General features: G+C 62.0%; 1 protein-coding gene across 1 annotated transcript; it reads left to right on the top strand.

Annotated features, from left to right (window-relative positions):
• The first annotated feature begins 1,008 nt into the window (after window positions 1–1,008).
• Window positions 1,009–12,456, top strand: IHH (Indian hedgehog signaling molecule). Its single transcript, XM_071434257.1, has 3 exons — window positions 1,009–1,311; window positions 6,878–7,139; window positions 10,069–12,456. Exons 1-3 carry the CDS (start codon window positions 1,009–1,011, stop codon window positions 10,728–10,730), a joined length of 1,227 nt encoding a protein of 408 aa, XP_071290358.1. The 3' UTR covers window positions 10,731–12,456.
• Window positions 12,457–15,129: the final 2,673 nt, after the last annotated feature.

The raw sequence follows: 15,129 nt of genomic DNA on the forward strand, positions 1-15,129 counted from the left end.
GGGGAGAACCGGGGGGGGCCCTTCAAACCCTCGCTCCTGAAATCAGGGTGTTATATTTACTTTCCCCTTTTGGCAGCTAGAAGGGGAAGCCCATCCCAGCCCCTCATTGTTGTCTCAGCGAGTTAATCAGATGCCATAATCCTGTTGTGGAAATATCGGGCCTCCCTGGAAACAATGGGGAGCGAGAATATTGTGGTTAAATTTCAACCAGCTGCCTCCCTGCTCTGTTTGATCCCCGCCCGCAGGCCCGGGCCCCTGGCGAGCAGGCGGCGCGGCGGGGGCCGGAGCCCCGGGGGTGCCACCCCGCGCCCCCTCCGCCGCGAGGGAGCCCCGCAGGACGCCCCGCCAAGGGGGGCCGAGGGTGCGCGGCGGCCCGGGCGCACCTTGGGGCGGCGGCGGGGCTGCCCCGGGGGGCAGGTGGCGGCGGGCACCCCCGGTGGGGTGGGCTGCGGGGCTCGGCAGGGGGGAGGAGGCTGCGGGCGGCCCGGGGCAGGTTCCACGGGGAGGAGGCGAGAGAGGGAGGGCGCTGGGAGGCTGGGACACCGGCAGGGTGCGGTCCTGGCGGTTCCCGGTCCCGGATCTCTTCAATTTCCCCTCTCACTCCTGCCCAGGGAGCCGAGGCAGCGGCGGCTCCGGCTCCGGCTCCAGCCTTGCCGCGCTGACCGCCGAGGCGCAAACCGCGGAGGGCTCCGGCAGCGCCGAGCCCCGCGCCCCGCGCCCCGCAAGCGGCCGCTCGCCTGCCAAAACAAACGGCCCTTCGCTATTTATTGCCGCCGCCGGGCCACGGCAGCTCAGAGCGGGCCGACGCCAGCTCGCCGCACCGGGCAGCCGGAGCGCACCCGCGCCGGGCAGCCGCCGCGCCCCGCCGCCGCCGCCGGCACCGGCACCTGCCCGCCGGCTGCGCGCCGCATGGGGAGCCCCGGGCCGGGCGGCGGGAGCGGCGGCCGAGCTTAGTGGGGACCCGGAGCCACCTGTGCCCCGGGCCGCCCCGGGGCCGCCGGGCGCGCCATGAAGCCGGCGCGGCTGCTGCTGCTGCTGAGCGGGTGCGCGCTGCTGCTGGCGCCGGCCGTGCGCGGCTGCGGGCCGGGCAGGGTGGTGGGCAGCCGCCGCCGCCCGCCCCGCAAGCTCATCCCACTCGCCTACAAGCAGTTCAGCCCCAACGTCCCCGAGAAGACGCTGGGGGCTAGCGGCCGCTACGAGGGCAAGATCGCGCGTAACTCGGAGCGCTTCAAGGAGCTGACGCCCAACTACAACCCCGACATCATCTTCAAGGACGAGGAGAACACTGGCGCCGACCGGCTCATGACCCAGGTACGGCACCGCTGCCGCCCGGTTCTACCCCCGCGCCGGGCATCTGCGGGCACCGGGGCTGCCTCAGAGCGCCCTGCCACCCGCTCTCCGGGGACCGTGTGGGCCCCGCGCTGCGGCTTCCCCGTCCTGCCCCGGGCATCCCGGTGCCGGCTCCGGGCTGCCGGCGTGCAGCGAATGCATCTCCCTTCGCCGGGCGCTCTGTCCCTTCGGCTGCGCTGTGCGCGACGGACAGCACGCTGCGCCTTTGGACGGCAGCACCCTGCTCCCGGAACCGGCAGCACCTTGTCCCCCAAGACGGCAGCACCCTGCCCCGCTGCTCCTCGGAGCCTGTGGCACCCGTGTCTTGCTGCACCCCGAGGAATGCCCTTGTGACTCCCGAGCTGGCAGCACCCTGCGTTGCTGCCCCTCAACTCTCGTCCCACTGGTCCCCAGGCTGGCATAGCCCTGCACTCCAAGCTGGCAGCAGCCGGCCCTGTGCCCCTGAGCTGTGCCACACTGCCCCCGATCCAGCAGCATCCTCCCACATCCCCTCGATCCAGCAGGGCTGTGCTGCGCTGTTCCCTGCTCAAGCAGCACCCTGGCCCATGCAGCCATCCTGCCCCTGCCCCTCTACTCTGCCTCCCTGCTGGCAGGTCAGGTAGCCTGCCCGTTGGATCCGAGGGACAGACCAGAGCCTGGTGTGCTGCTGTGTCCAGGAGTGCCCTTGCTGACCTTGTCCCCACTCTGACACTGAAACCCTCAGTGCTCCCCTTCCTGCATGTCTCATGTGGGATGGTGCAGGGTGCTCAGGGGGAGCTGCTTGCTGTGCTCAGGGCTGGGGACAGCCTGTTACTGCCAATGCCTTGTTGCAGTCAGCTCACAAGTACCCGGGGCTGGCAGGAAGGATGGGGGGGTGAACGACACAGACGACAGCAGAGGAGGGGGGGTGATGCTGGACGAAGGTTACTCTGTGTTTTAATATTGCCAGGAGAATGCCTGAGGGTTTCAGGAATGCAGATAAGGAGCCGCACGGCCTTGCTAAGAAACCTGGCTACCAGCCTCAGCAGGGTTACAGCCTGAACGAGCTCCTGGGGGAAGCAGAGGGGAGCTGGGCTGCCCCTTCTGCCCACTGCACCCCCGGTCAGGGGCTGGCAGGTGGGTGAACATGAGGGACTGTGATGGTGGGCACTGAGCAAGGCCCTGGCCATAGTGTCTGACCAAGGTGTTCCTAACATTGGGAGGAGAAGCTTCTTGGGTGCTGGCTTGACAGCTCTGCAGCCCCGTGTGCCCTGAGAGCAGGTCCCTCAGGGCAGGGACCATAGTCCAGGTTGGTTTTCAGGCTGGGGACTGTAGTAGAGGGAGCAGGATCCCCTGCAAGGCAGCAAGCTTGGGGAGTTGCACAAGTTGTGGTTGCTGGTGACTGGAGCCCTGGGGCTGGGCTGTAACCTGCCTCCCCTGGGGAACAGCTTCAGGGATATTTGAGGAAGCAGTGAGCTCCTCTGATCCATACATCGGGGAAGTGGATGACATCATTGGAGGCAGGAGAATGCTTCTTGCTGTGTTTTCTCCTGAGAGTGCTCCCTCCACCTTCTGTAACCCAGGCAGTGCCCCTCAGCACACCTGGGAGAGGGAGATCTTGGTGTGCCAGCCTAACATTTCATGCTGTACCACTGCCTTGTTGGCAGAGCACCTAGAAGCATCTTGGTCTTCTTGGGTTGCACAAATGAGGGTTCTTACTCCAGTAGGGTCCCCGGCCACCACACATCCATGCACAGATGGGTACCACTGTGCCTTGGGCAGCTCTGCAAGGAATTCTTCCTCTTGCTATGGAGGTGGCATGATTTCTGGTAGCTTGCTGCCATCCCACAGCCCTCTGGGATTTTTCTGTGGCCCCTGGCTGGGGGAGATCCCCCCAGATATGGGAACTCTAGCTCTGGCACCAAGTCCTGTGTTGCTATGGGTTGGGAAAGGCCATTGACCCAACTCCTTGTCCCTTCCCCCAGAGCACTGGCTTTTACTGCTGTTGACTCACTTCAAACCTGTTTTCTTTCCCCAAGTCCAAGGGTCTGGGTGTCCCAGGCAGCCGGAAGATGTCGCCTGCTTAGAGGAGTGGGTAGTGCTGCTCTCTGCCTGCCTTTCCTTTATCGTTTCATCTTCCTCAAGAATTCCAGTGTGTTTGCTCTCACTGGTCCCACTCGGAGGTGCTGAGATAAGGCTGGAGGCAGAACCCGCCTCACCTCTCCCCAGCAGCCTGGCCCAGGAATGCCGTGGGTCCCCTGCCCCCATGGAGTCCCAAACCCAGCCTCTCCCTACCCCAACCACCATCCCTTGCAGCCACTGCTTGTCCAACTGACATGGAGACCATCCTTGCAGTGATGAGGAATCTTTCATGAAGACTTTGGGGTAGGACTTTTGGCTTCCTTTGGGGGAAACCTCCCGTCAGGAGGAGATGCTAGTAAGACCCCTCTTCTCCTGGACAGGCTCTGGGCATGGGAGTAGCTGTGGCCAAGCACACTCCATTCATGACACCTCTGCTGAGACTGTGGTCACACCTAAGTGTCTTTCATACTTCCCCTGAGATGACCCTGGGGTCCCTGCTGATTGCACCCCATCTTGGAGCTCTGTCCTGCTGCCTTCCCTAAAGCGGTTTGGCTTGTCCCACAGGGCATGGTTCTGTCCCTGGCAGGGACACAAAAAGGGAGATTCAGAGGTTGGGGAGAAGGTGGGTAGAACTTCTTTTCTCAGCCCAGCATCCCCATGATCTTCACCATGAGGTGCATGGGACAGCAGAGCCACCAGCTTTATGGGGCCCCATTCTGCATGTGAGCTGGGGGTGCCTGGTCATCTGCACTACTACAGGGACAAGCTGTGCCCTCCCTACAATCACCCTCAAGCACAGACCCCGTGGACAGGGGGTTTATGAATTTTCTGGTCCCTGCCTACCTGTTTGTACAGGCAGCAGAGCCCCTGGGCAGGCACTGCCCATCTCTACCTACTTACTGCAGCTCCTGTGTGCTCCCTGACCACTGCTGCCTGCTCCTTACCCATCCCTGTCTATCTCTGTCTTCTCTCTGCCGCCTGTTCCTGCTCCCTGCCCATCCCCACCTCCTCAGCCTTGCCTATCACTGCTTGCTCCCTATTTATTTTCGCTCACCCCTGCCTGTTTCCTCCTCCTAGTGGCTTCTTCCCTGCCGATCCGTGGTTGTTCCTGGTCCGCTAGTGCCCTGCTCACCATTCCCCCCCGTCAGTACCTGCTTCCTCCCCGCCCCGCCTGTGCCTGCCCGGTTCTTGTCCATCGGTCCCTGCTCCCTGCGGTCCCCGCCGGTCCCTCCCGCGCTCTGACACCTGCTGGCCACCGATGGCACCGGCAGAGCTGGGACAGGGCGCTCCCGGGCTCTGCCTGACGCTGTCCCTGCCTGGGGGAAAAGGCTGGCACAGTCTCGTTGTTTTTGTGCGCGCAGGGTGCCCCTGGAGGACAGAAAAGCTGGCAGTGAGGGCCGGAGGGGTGCCCAGAGCAGGGTCCTGGCATGGTAGTGCTAAAGGAATGCCTGGAGTGATGGCTGGGGGGGATGCAGGGGGGCTCCAGGGATTCCCTCCTCACTTCCAGTGCTGAATTCCCTTGCTGCAGGGTCCCGGTAGAGCCAGGGACCTTGGGAACAACTTGTCACATGTGCCAAGTGGCACCGCCGTGGTGCTGGACGGGGACAAAAGTCACTCTCCTCCCTATTCCTCCTCCCCTCACCTAGCAAACTGTTTGTCCAGCACCTTCCTGGCTTATCTCCCCACGCCCAGAGAGCTGTGGGATGACGGCAGGCCTTATGTGGGGCAAAGGCCTGCCTGGCACTGCCCTTCCCTGGGCCTGGACCCTGCCAAGGGAGAGCAGGTTTCCTCAAGAGCAGCAGCGCCCACCTTCCTAGGACGGGAGCAGGTGCTTGGGGACAGGGTGAGGACCTACATTTTCAGCCCCTGCAGAAGCAGTGTTGGGGCATTTCTGAGCCTGGGTATGTAGCCAGCATCAGGTTTTAAAGCCCTGGCTCATGCTTGCTGTAATTGTCTCAGGACCTATGGCATGCTACGGTGGGGAGCTCCAGTAATGAGCTGGGGCATCACGCAGATACGTCCCCAGCAGTGGCTGTGTTTTAAGCTGTTGTCCAGTCATTTCATTTAATGCTTCCCAGGACTGGCTTTGTGTCTGACCATGAATGCTCTGTCCTCTGCCCTGATTTTATGGGACTCCTTGTTTCCTGGGGAATGGCAGGAAGGAGTCTTTTACTTCTGTGGAGACAGAGCTCTCCCACCCAGCAAGCACTGGGTGGTGACAATGGGACTCCTGATCCAGCTGGCTGCCTCAGAACCAGCTGTACCTGTAGGTGTGAACCTCAGCCTTTAGAGCCAGTGGTAAAAACACCCCAATCTCAGCTTGTCTCTTTTAAATTGCCTTAAGTTTTATACAGTTTCACTTGTTGTGGTTCTTAGGGTGTGCTGTGCGGGGCCAGGAGTTTGATCATATGGGTCCCTTCCAACTCACTCAATTCTACAATTTTTCAGGCTCTCACAGAATCTCCTTTCTGGGCTGCACAGCACTAGTCTGTTCACCTGGTTTTCTGTAGAACCTCCCATATTCCTTTTCTTACACATTTTCTATCTCTCCTCCATCCCTTTAGCAAAGGACCAGAAGCTGGGGCTGTACTTTTGCAAGTCAAGCACACAGAGTTTTGATCTTTCCCTGACCTTCAGCTGTGGCTGGGGGATGTGGGGCAGGGCAGGGTAAGGCTGGGAGGACTGCGAAACCGGCGTTTGGGGCTGGCATCCCTCTGCTTGCTGGGGAGGACTGCCATGGGCACCTACTTGCATGTGTGACCTCTGTGGCCACAGGGTCTGGGGCCTTTAAGATCTGCTGCTGTTCCTCGGCCCAGGATTTTCAGCCCTTGTGGTGCAGAGAGGCGAAGGGGGCTTCGCTCCAATTCTTTCTGTTCCAGCACAACAGAGCTCTGGGGCAGGTTTGGCACTTCCCACAGGAGCAGAGACTGGCTGATGCCATGGGGCTGCCCAGTACTGTGTCCTTGTTACACACACTTGAGCAGCCATACCAAGCAGAGCTGTGTTGAGGACAGGGCAGGTTGTTTAATTTGTGCCTGGAAACAGCCCTAGGGTCCCTGGGACCTCCTCCCAGCCAGGAAGCAGCAGGATTGAAGCTCCTGTATCCTCCTCCTGTCAGATGGGAACTGCTGGGGTGCAGTTAGCACGGGGCAGCTGAGCAGAGAGGGTGTTTCAGCTCAGCCCAGGCTCTGTTGCCCAACAGGCTCTCAAATGAGCCTGGGATGGGGGGAGAGAGGGAGGAGAAGGGTGCCCTGTAGGGTGCACTCTCTTCTGCCCAGCAGTGGGGTGTCAGGTTCTGCAGGGAGTTTGGAGAGCGTGGGGTAGACAAGGCACTTCATGTTCTCAGATCTTCCTGTGCTGGACCAGCCCCCAGGAGCTGAGGGCCCAGGGAGGATTAATGGAAGCACGGTGGGATGCAGCCTGCCAAGCAGGCAGCCAATTCCTCCCTCCAAAAAGCTTTTGCTGACTCTGTCCCTCTGCCCTACAGCGCTGCAAGGACCGCCTGAACTCGCTGGCCATTTCTGTCATGAATCAGTGGCCAGGCGTGAAGCTGAGAGTGACGGAGGGCTGGGATGAGGACGGGCACCACTCGGAAGAGTCGCTGCATTACGAGGGCCGAGCTGTGGACATCACAACCTCGGACAGGGACCGCAACAAGTACGGCATGCTGGCTCGCCTGGCCGTGGAGGCTGGCTTCGACTGGGTCTACTACGAGTCCAAGGCACACATCCACTGCTCTGTCAAGTCAGGTAAGTCTGGGCTGGGGGCAGTGAGCGGAGCTGGGGGCCGGACCCCCTCCTGCAGCATACCCAGAGAACCTGGGGAGCCTGGCTGGCTGGGTGGGGTGCTCCTGCAGGGGGTGCCAGCTTTTGCATCTTGATTTCCCTATCTGGGGCAGACAGTCAGGTGGGGAGTGAGTCACACACCTGTGGCCAGCCAGTAAATGGGGCAAATTCCCCATCTGGCTCCCATAGACCTACATCTTGACCCACATCTCTACCCTCTTCCTTTTCTCATCCCACATCCCTTTCTTCCCCAGCCTGAGCCCCCAGTATGTCCATGGCCCCTGTCTCCCTTGCCTCTGCCCTTGCAGTCCCTTAGTGCCCATGCTCAGCCTCATCCAGCCCTGTCCCTCTCCACTGCTGGCTGCTTTTGAGCTTCTGCTGTCACAGCAGCATCTGTCCATCCCTGCCTAGCCAGGGATGGGGTCAGGGCCATCCAGACAGGGACAGGCCAGGCGTACCCTGGGATCGGCTCTTGGCTGTGCAGCACCATCTGCAGAGGGGAGCAGAGCTGGGTGGTGCTTTCCGGGGCGCTGTCGTCGCTGCTGGTGTTCGCTTCCTCCTGCGCGGTGCGCTGCAGAGGGGGCGGCAGGGTGGAGGACGGGGCGAGAGCTGCTCTCAGGCCCTGCCCGTGGTGCGGAGGGGATTGCGTGGGCTGCAAGCCCCGCCGGGAGGAGCAGCCGTGCCCGGGCTGGGCTCCGCGCTGGCTGCCGGCTGCAGAGGGCAGCAGCGCCCCGCGCTCGGCTCCGGCCGCCGCCGCCGCCGGGAGGGGCCGCGCTCTGCCCGCGCCGCGACAGCCGGGGAGGGCTCGGAGGGAGCCTGGCGGCTGCTGGCACCCGCACCCCGAGCAGCAGGGCCGTGCCCGCACAGCCGTGCCCGCACAGCCGTGCCCGCACGCCGTGCCCTCGCACACGCCGTGCGCGGCGGTGCCGGTATGCCTGTGCTGCCCCGCGCCTCTCGTCCTCGGGCTCGGCTCAGCTCCACGGCACTGTGCCTGTCCTACCGCCCTAGCCCGCAGCCAGCGGCTCGACACCCCCAGACGGCAGCCCGGCCCCCCGCGCTGACCCGCTCCCCGTGCTGATGCCAGGACGGGCACCACGCCGGCCGGCGATGGAAGCGGGGCCGCCGCGCCGCACAGAGGGAGCCATGCACCCCCGGAGAAGAGGGACAAAACGTGGCCGGAGGACCAGGACTCCCGTGCCCCCGGGCACCCTGTGGGGCTGGCAGCAGGAGTGGGGCCAGGCTCCGAAGCAACAACCATGACCCCACAGCTATGAGGCTGGCCAGAGGAGTGGGGCTGTGCCCCTGGAGAAAGACAGAGGCTTTTGAATGCTCCCCTTGGACCAACTGAAAAGGGATGCCATAACCCAAGCAGCAGACTGGGGCCCTGAGGCCCTGAAGGGCTTCTAGAGGCTGGTCATATTCCCCTTACTCTGCAGCACTCCTCAGGCCTCTGGGTCCCCCATATTTTTCCCCAAGGCCATGGGCAACCCAAGAGTGTGTGGTGGAGGCTGTGGGATACACATCCTGATCCCCTCAGAACTGTGTACAGAGGGCAGCCGGGCTGCTCCTGCCTCTTAGTAAATGGCTTTTATTTTTGTATGGATGGCCACATGGCCTGTTGTATGTATTGTGTCTCCTCGGGTCCTTCCCTGCACCCACCGACCCCTCCATGCCCAGCACCTATGCCATCCACTTCTGCCAGGCACCCCTCTCACCCTCCTGCTCTGCTGCCTGCCAGGGGATGCAGGGTGCAGGATTTGGGACCTGGCCTCCGGGGCAAGGACAGGGCAGACACTGCACCTCTTCTGAGCAATAAAAGGATTCTGTCCCAGAGATGGATGCCTCTCTTCATGGGCTTGGGGGCTGGGATTTGGCTCTGCCAAAACCTGGGGAGTGATGGGGGCAGTGCCATCTGGGAGGGCACATTCAGGGATTAGATGAGAGAGCTGGGAGAGGGCCCTGAGAGGTGGCTTAGAGCGCAAGGATGGAACTGTGCAGAGCTAGGAGCAGGACTCTGAGGTGAGATGCCACTGGCAGAGGGTGGGACACATCATATAGACGCTAACTTGGGAGGTGCTGGGACTTGGGGGAACACTGCTGCTGGTGTAGCTAACCACCATTCCTTGGGAAGCCAGGGTTCCCCTGCTAAGTGCCAGAATGGGCCTCTGGTGACACTTCATCTGGGGAGGGGCAGGAGCTTTGTGCCACCATCCCAGGAGAAAGCACAGAAAGTTTGGGGCCTTTACCCTGTGGCAATCCCTAGGGAAGCCCTACCCAGGAGGCTGGTAGCTTTTGCATGATGATGGCCACAGGTTGTGACACCTCCACCTCCCTACAACCCAGAGAAGCAGGAGCTGGCTGGCATCAGTGGTGCAGGGGTGAGCAGGTGGGAGAAGGGAGCAGGACTGCCGCGAGTGGTGGAGGGGCGCTGCAGTGCTGGGAAAGGGCGCAGCATCCTCCCAAGCAGTACCAGCACTGCAGGGAACAGGGATGCTGTGCAGGGTGAGACCAGGCACTCTGCTCCTCAGCCTGCCGTCCTCTCAGGGCCCTGCCTCTTGCTTTTTCAAGCTTCAGGTGTCCCCTGGTAGTGCTTTGCACATTTCAGGCTGTGGTTGTGTCCCTCTCCCTCTGCCTACTTTGGGCTTGGGACCTGGCTCTGTACAGCAGGCTCAATGCCCTGGGACAATGCTGGAGTCCCCAGGTGCCACCTCAAGTGACATGGTGGCTGGGGGATGAGGTGCCACGGGGACATTGGTGGCCGCGGGTGTGTAGGGCACAAGCTCACATTGGTGATGCCAGGGCAGGGTTATGCCTGCAGGGTTATGCACAGTGGAAACGTGGTGCTGAGGGTGTGGCTGATGGGTAACCCTGGTGTCTCTCTCTCCCTGTGCAGAGCACTCAGCCGCTGCGAAGACGGGGGGCTGCTTTCCCGGGCGGGCCCTGGCAACGCTGGAGGATGGTGCCCAGACGCCTCTGTGGGCACTGCGCCCGGGCCAGCGAGTGCTGGCAATGGACGGGGCAGGCAGGCCCACCTACAGTGACTTCTTGGCTTTCCTGGACAAGGAGCCCCGTGCCCTCACCACCTTCCACGTCATCGAGACCCAGGAGCCGCCGCGGCGCCTGGTGCTGACGCCCACCCATCTGCTCTTTGTGGCAGAGAACGCCTCGGCGCCCACCGCCCGCTTCCGTCCCATCTTTGCCAGCCTGGTGCAGCCGGGACACTTCGTGCTGGTGGTGGCCGCGGGGGGCAGCCTGCAGCCCGCTGAAGTGGTGCGGGTGTGGCACCGCAGGGACGTGGGAGCCTATGCCCCGCTGACACGGCACGGGACGCTGGTGGTGGACGGCGTGGTGGCCTCGTGCTTCGCTCTGGTGCAGGAGCAGCAGCTGGCACAGCTGGCCTTCTGGCCACTCCGGCTCTACCACAGCCTGCTGGGGTGGCCAGGGGTGCAGGGGGATGGTGTGCACTGGTACTCAGGGCTGCTCTACCGCCTGGGCAGGCTGCTCCTGCCCCCTGACAGCTTCCACCCACTGGGGATATCCCAGGCGGAGAGCTGAGGGTGCACCGCAGCCCAGCCAGCACAGCTGGTGGAGGCGGTGGCTGCAGGGTGACACACTGGGGGCCAGCAGCCCCTCCCAAAGCTGGGTGCCCATGGGGAGCTGCCTCCAGCCCTGCCTGCTTGGGGTACAGCCACCTCTGGTTGGGGGCCACTGAAGCTCCATGGTGTGCCTCCTCCATGTTGACCACCCCCTCCTCACCCCCTGTACCTGGGGACAGGAGGGAGGCATGAAGGGTTTTCCCCCGGGACAGGGGCTGCCCCTGGCTGGATCCACATGCTGCTATGTGTGTGTGTGTGCAATGTGTGTGTGTGTGTGCCGAATTAGCTGATGGAGTCTGAATGGGAGGGGGGAGAGCAGAGAGCCCTGGCTGCTCCACCGAGGTTCCCAGCCTGTCTGCACCCAGTGGGGAAATTTTGGGAGAGGGGCTCAGGGCCCTTTGTTAGGAAGCCTGGGTGGGAAGGCAGGCAATGCTATTTCCAGCCCTGGGATGTGGCAGCTGGAAGGAGGGTGACTCAGGTACTGGGACTGTGCCTTGTCCTTAGCCCAGTGCAGGGGCACCCAAAACAAGCAGGGGTGGGGGGTCTGGCACAGCTCTGGCATGAGACCTCCGACTTTGTGACACAAGTTCCACTGGAGTGATAGACTGGGGAGTGAGGTGCTGAGCTCTGCCCAAAGCCAGCACCAGAGCCACCCTGCTGGGCATCCTGTGGGGCTGCTGTGACAGCATGGGGTGCTCTGGCTGGCAAGGGGGGCTGTGGAGGCAGACACATGGGCAGAAGGGTGCAAATGCCAGCCAGGAATAGACACACTGGTAAGAGCAGGGGTGGGGAGAGTCGGGGCTGCAACCCCAGCCTGCTGGAGCCTGAAGAAAGAGGCAGAGGAGAAAACCTTCCCAGCATCTGGCCTTGAACTGGCTCAGCCCAAAAGCCTTTCCCCACCCCAAAGCGAAAAAAACTCCTCAAGCTTCAGACCCTGGCTGGCCTGACCTCCCCAAGCCCCCAGCACCCCAAACCCTCAGGGTAATTCATTGCTGCTCACCCACTCCTGGGACCTAGGGAAAGTCCTATCAGAGCTGCAGCCACAGCTCCCCCACTCCAAACCCTAGCTAGAGCTTCAGCCTTCCCTAGCTGCACATCAGTGGAGGGGAGGGGGCTGAGGGAGGCAGTGACCCACGTCCCCCTGTAGCATCACGCGTCTCTATTTATTTATCTGCTCTTTGTATGTACCATAGATGGGAGGCAGTGTGGGCGCGTGCAGGGTGAGATGGAAGGGCAGGGAGGGGGTGGGAAATCGTTTGGTTGGGGGGGGGGGTGATTTTTTTTTTTTTTTTTAACAAAAAGCAGAAATTATTTAAAGATTATTTTAAAGCACAGCTTTGATGGTGATTGTTGTCCAGGATGAAGTGAGGGAGCGGGAGTGTGGCCGATGGCAGGTGTGTTTTTGTCTCTTCACTGGATGTACCTCTCCTGGTTGGGGACACAGCCCAATAAATCCATTGTGTCCCCAGTCGGAGCTGAAAACTCTGGTGTAGGGAGGGCAGGCAGGGACTGGGGGTGCTTACTGCACCCACTGTTAAAGGGCAGGCAGGGCTAGGGGGCACCATGTGCTTCTCTAGGAGCAAGGTTTGGTCACCCCAGTGCCCTCCACCGGAAGGATGACATCTCTCTCCTCACTACTTCATCCATACCCAGGGGAGGCTGTGGGACAGACCCAGTCTGCACGGGAATGAAGTGTCATTAGAGCCACCTGGAACCTAGGGCAAGTGGGCAGGATGTAGTAGGGACAGCCACTGTGGGACTGCCAGGGATACCTCTCCATCCCAGTCTGGACTCACCACCTCAGTGCCTGTCCATCCTTCTGCACCACCCGCAATCACCACAACACCCACCAACCCGGAAGGTGGAGCCTGTACCCTGTAGACAGGTTTCCAGTGCTAGGCAGTGCTGTCCCTCACTCCTTGTCAGCCCTCTCCCCCTCTACCCCATCCCCCTGCCAGCAGAAGGAAGGTCCAGCAGCCAGCACCCCACACAACCTCCCCACGGCCGTGCCAGCCCCACACCTCTCTGAACGCACCCTGCCCCATCTCCACGCTGCCCTGCCGCGGTCTCCTGGGCTGTGCTGGGATCAGCATCTCCCTCGGGCTTTCCCTGGACCCCCCAGCACGGCAAGTGTGAAGCAATTCGCAGCAGCCTGTCAGCGAGGGCCCTCATCACCGGGCTAATTTAAGGGCTCTGCAAGGCGGCAGAGCTAATTTAATTAGGTTCTTATTACAGAGAAGGACAAATTGGTCCCCGGGGGGCCACGGGGGTCAGGCTTTCGAGAAGTGCTTTATGGAGTGAAATTTCAATCAGACTGCTGTGGCAGGCAGGGGGAGCCAGAGGCAGAGGCTGCACAAGGAGGGGATATGCTCTTTGGGGGAGATCAACTCGGGTCCAGGTTTTTAGGGAATCACCGAGTGTGGGGGAAGAATTCTTTGCCCCATTAGGAGGATGGTGCAAGTCTATGGCAGCTGCTTTGGGATGGAGGCAGGGAAAGCAGGGAGGGCTGGCTCTGAGCTGGCTTCAGGGCAGTGAGAGGGAGGGAAAACATCCCTATGTAAAATGCTAGGGTCTTTCTGAAGCTCCATTAACTCCCCCACAGTTCCATAACCCCACATGAAAAGAATGTTGAGGACAAAATGATGTCCAGCTGACGGACAGGACTTATGGGGGTCTCTTCCTTGCCTGGATGTCATCCTCTGCTTGTCACTCAGCCCCAGGACAGCCTGGGAGCTGCCCCACTGCCGGTGAGCACATGAAGCAATCTCATCTCCCAGCGTGCCAGTGCCAGGGGAGGGATGGTCCCAGCAGGGTCCCAGCTGGGTAGTGATGGATGGGGCTGCTGGTGGGTGGCCGGCAGAAGGGCCGGGCTGGAGGGTCCCACAATGGATGTCTCTCCATCAATTTGTCCTCATTACCATATAAATGGTGGTGGGAGGGAGAGGAAGGGCATGTGGCGACAGGAGACACCCCCACATGTTCCCATCTGGGGTAGCACGTCCCCCCTCCCCATCCTTCCAGCCCTGTCTGAGCGTGTTAAACCAGCTCTAACAACCCCCGGCCCCTAATTCAGCAGAAGAGAGGTACCACCCCCTATTCAGAGCCTTGAAAAGGCTACAGGGTCCGGCGCTGTTAACAAGGGGGGACATGGTCCCCGTCCCCGCCTCTCCCGTCTGTCCCTCGCCCCAGGCCTTCTGCCGCGGCAGCGCCAGCCAGGCTGGATCCCGGCTCCCGTGGGTGCTGGGCTGGGGCAGTGGAGGGGCAGGGCAGCACCGGGGCTTGGGGAGCGGGAGCAGAGCCTCCTCTTTGGGGCAGTTTTGGGGGCACGAGGCCGACAGCGGGTGGGACACTGCCAACGCTGCCCCGCAGAATGGCCACGTCTCCGGCCATGGTGCTGGTCTGTCCCCATCGTCCCTTGGCTCTGGGTCCGACCAGGTCCCCATGGCCTGGGCTGGGACGTGATTGGGGAGGGGGGATCACCCCAAAACATCTGTGCCTGCGGACATCGGTTCAGCAGCTTGCAGGGACCCTCCTGCCAGCGAGGGCTGACCGAGCCAGAGTCGCCCCCCAAAATCCCCGGGAGCAGCTGCCCCGCCCGGCCCAGCCGTGCCCGCAGCGGAGCCGTTCCAGCCTCCCGCTCCCGCTGGCACCAGCGGAACGAATCCTGATGATGGCTTTTCCGAGTGCTGCTGCTCCGGGAGCCGGGGCAGGACCCTCTCTCTGCAGCGCTGTTCTGGGGGCCGGCGGGGTGTCCCAGGACACTGTCCCCGAGCCCACGGAGCCCCGGGGGCAGCGTGATGTGTGCTGCTGAGCCCATCCTGCACCCCGAACTCCCTCCACCTCCCCCTCTGTCCCGAGCCCCTCACCTGTTGCCCCTCTCTCAACCTTGGCTCCCGTGTGACAGCATCGCTGGGAACAGCCCCACCACAGGTGCTGCAGAGCCCCTCTGCCTGTGCGTGGCAGCTTCTCCCGGGCAGGGATGGAGGTGTTTTAGCAGGCAACAGCCTCTGGGTGTCAACCAGAGCCTGCTGTGCCTGTGTGAACACCGCGGACAGACAGATGCACGCATCCCTACACATGCCTTTATGCCCTGGACAGACACCTGCCCACCACCGCACTGGACGCCCAGCAGACACCCACCAGCTCTCAGAATGACCATCCGGTGCCACAAAGTACTTCCTTTTCAGCATGTATCCTTTATATCCCAGGAGCACTCACATGTCCCTGTGTCCCTGATCTCTGTCCCCTCCAGGAAGAAGCTGGAGGGTGCATGTTACTATAGGGACAGCAAGGACAACAGGACATGGGCACTCCGTGGCAGTGCCCACCTCTGCAGCCATACCCACCCCTGCAGCCAT

This window comes from Agelaius tricolor, unplaced genomic scaffold, assembly GCF_023055355.1.
Source record: "Agelaius tricolor isolate 1412-34295 unplaced genomic scaffold, bAgeTri1.0.p SCAF_10, whole genome shotgun sequence".
NCBI classification, from domain to species: Eukaryota; Metazoa; Chordata; class Aves; order Passeriformes; family Icteridae; genus Agelaius; species Agelaius tricolor.